The following is a 1,889-nucleotide window of genomic DNA, read 5'->3' as shown; positions in this document are numbered from 1 at the left end:
CTGGCAACATCAAGTGCTGCTGCTGCTGGGCACAGCTGCTGGGCCAGCCCTGATCTGCCCCCAGCTCTGCACACCGACATTGCTGCTGCAGCTCCAGAGAAGGCAACAAAAGGAGCATCTCTGCAGAAAACTTGGCTGGGACATCCTTTATTTCCTTTAAAGTCACCCAGAGCACAACCCCTCATTGACAAAGTCTGTGGCCACAGGGAAGTTGGAGAGAAACAAAATGAGAAATGGCAGAAACAAAGACATTTATTTGTGGACAATATGAGAAAACTAATATAAAGGAAAAAAAAAAACCTACAGTCAAACCAACAATAAGATGACTTCTATTACAAGTGGTTTGCAGCAATTGGCCATCAAATTAATGTTCCTGAAAGCATCCACTCATCAGTCTCCACACTTCAGCCTTGAGCTCCTGGTTCCTCAGGCTGTAGATGAGGGGGTTCAGGGCTGGAGGCACCACTGAGTACAGAATTGACAGGGCCAGATCCAGGGATTTGGAGGAGATGGAGGGGGGCTTCAGGTAGGCATAGGCTGCAGTGCTAACAAACAGGGAGACCACAGCCAGGTGAGGGAGGCAGGTGGAAAAAGCTTTGTACCGTCCCTGCTCAGAGGGGATCCTCAGCACAGCCCTGAAGATCTGCACATAGGAGAAAACAACGAACACAAAACAACCAAAAGCTAAACAGACACTAACTGCAATGAGCCCAAGTTCCCTGAGGTAGGATTTGGAGCAGGAGAGCTTGAGGATCTGTGGGATTTCACAGAAGAACTGGCCCAGGGCATTGCCATGGCACAGGGGCAGGGAAAATGTATTGGCTGTGTGCAGCAGTGAATAGAGAAAGGCACTGGCCCAGGAAGCTGCTGCCATGTGGGCACAAGCTCTGCTGCCCAGGAGGGTCCTGTAGTGCAGGGGTTTGCAGATGGACACGTAGCGGTCGTAGCACATGATGGTCAGGAGGGAAAATTCTGCTGAAATGAAGAACACAAAGAAAAAGAGCTGAGCAGCACATCCTGAGTAGGAGATGTTCCTGGTGTCCCAGAGGGAATTGTGCATGGCTTTGGGGACAGTGGTGCAGATGGAGCCCAGGTCAGTGAGGGCCAGGTTGAGCAGGAAGAAGAACATGGGTGTGTGCAGGTGGTGGCCGCAGGCTACGGCGCTGATGATGAGGCCGTTGCCCAGGAGGGCAGCCAGGGAGATGCCCAGCAAGAGGCAGAAGTGCAGGAGCTGCAGCTGCCGCGTGTCTGCCAATGCCAGCAGGAGGAAGTGACTGATGGAGCTGCTGTTGGACATTTTCTGTGTCTTGGCATGGGGATCTGTAAGAAAAGTAACTATGGAATACTTGGGTTTGGAGAGGACTTGAAATATCCCAGCACATCCTCGGGGCACTTTCCCCCCACTGCCTGCCCAGGGCTCTGCTGCCTTGAGCTGTCCCTGCCAGCAGCTGCTTCCCTGTTCCCAGGGCTGGGCCCTGCCAGTGCTGCCAGAGCCCAGCCCAGCCCTGGGGGCTCAGCTCTGCCCTGCAGAACCCTCCCAGCTCTGGCACTGCCCGGGGGCAGCTCTGGCTCTCCAGGCTCTGATGGCTCTGTCAGAGCAACCCTGAGGAGGCTGAAAAAGCAAAACTGATGCAGCTTCTAGGGGGCCCTGTGCAGGTTTCTGTCACTGCCTGGCTTAGTAAGATCTGAGAAAAAGCTATTTTCTTTTTCTGAATCTTAACTGGGAGATTAATATCAATGTTCAATTTTTCATCCTGGCAACAGAAAGCAGTAGATTTAAAAAGCAAGATTTTCCAATTTATGCAGCCCCAGCCTTTCTGTGCTCCCTGTAAAACCTACTTGGAAATATTGTACAGCTAAATGTCATGCTGGGAGAAGTCCTGAACAAT

The 1,889-nt window shown here is 52.0% G+C and overlaps 1 protein-coding gene across 1 annotated transcript; it reads right to left on the bottom strand.

Moving 5' to 3' along the window:
• Positions 1–364: 364 nt before the first annotated feature.
• LOC131096437 (olfactory receptor 14J1-like) lies at positions 365–1,321 on the bottom strand. The gene has a single exon (XM_058044774.1). It carries the CDS (start codon positions 1,295–1,297, stop codon positions 365–367), a length of 933 nt encoding a protein of 310 aa, XP_057900757.1. The 5' UTR covers positions 1,298–1,321.
• Positions 1,322–1,889: the final 568 nt, after the last annotated feature.

The sequence above is a fragment of the Melospiza georgiana genome, unplaced genomic scaffold (assembly GCF_028018845.1).
Source record: "Melospiza georgiana isolate bMelGeo1 unplaced genomic scaffold, bMelGeo1.pri scaffold_29, whole genome shotgun sequence".
Classification (NCBI taxonomy): Eukaryota; Metazoa; Chordata; class Aves; order Passeriformes; family Passerellidae; genus Melospiza; species Melospiza georgiana.
Note: the sequence above shows the minus strand (reverse complement) of the source record. Positions and strands in the feature narration are given on the sequence as shown.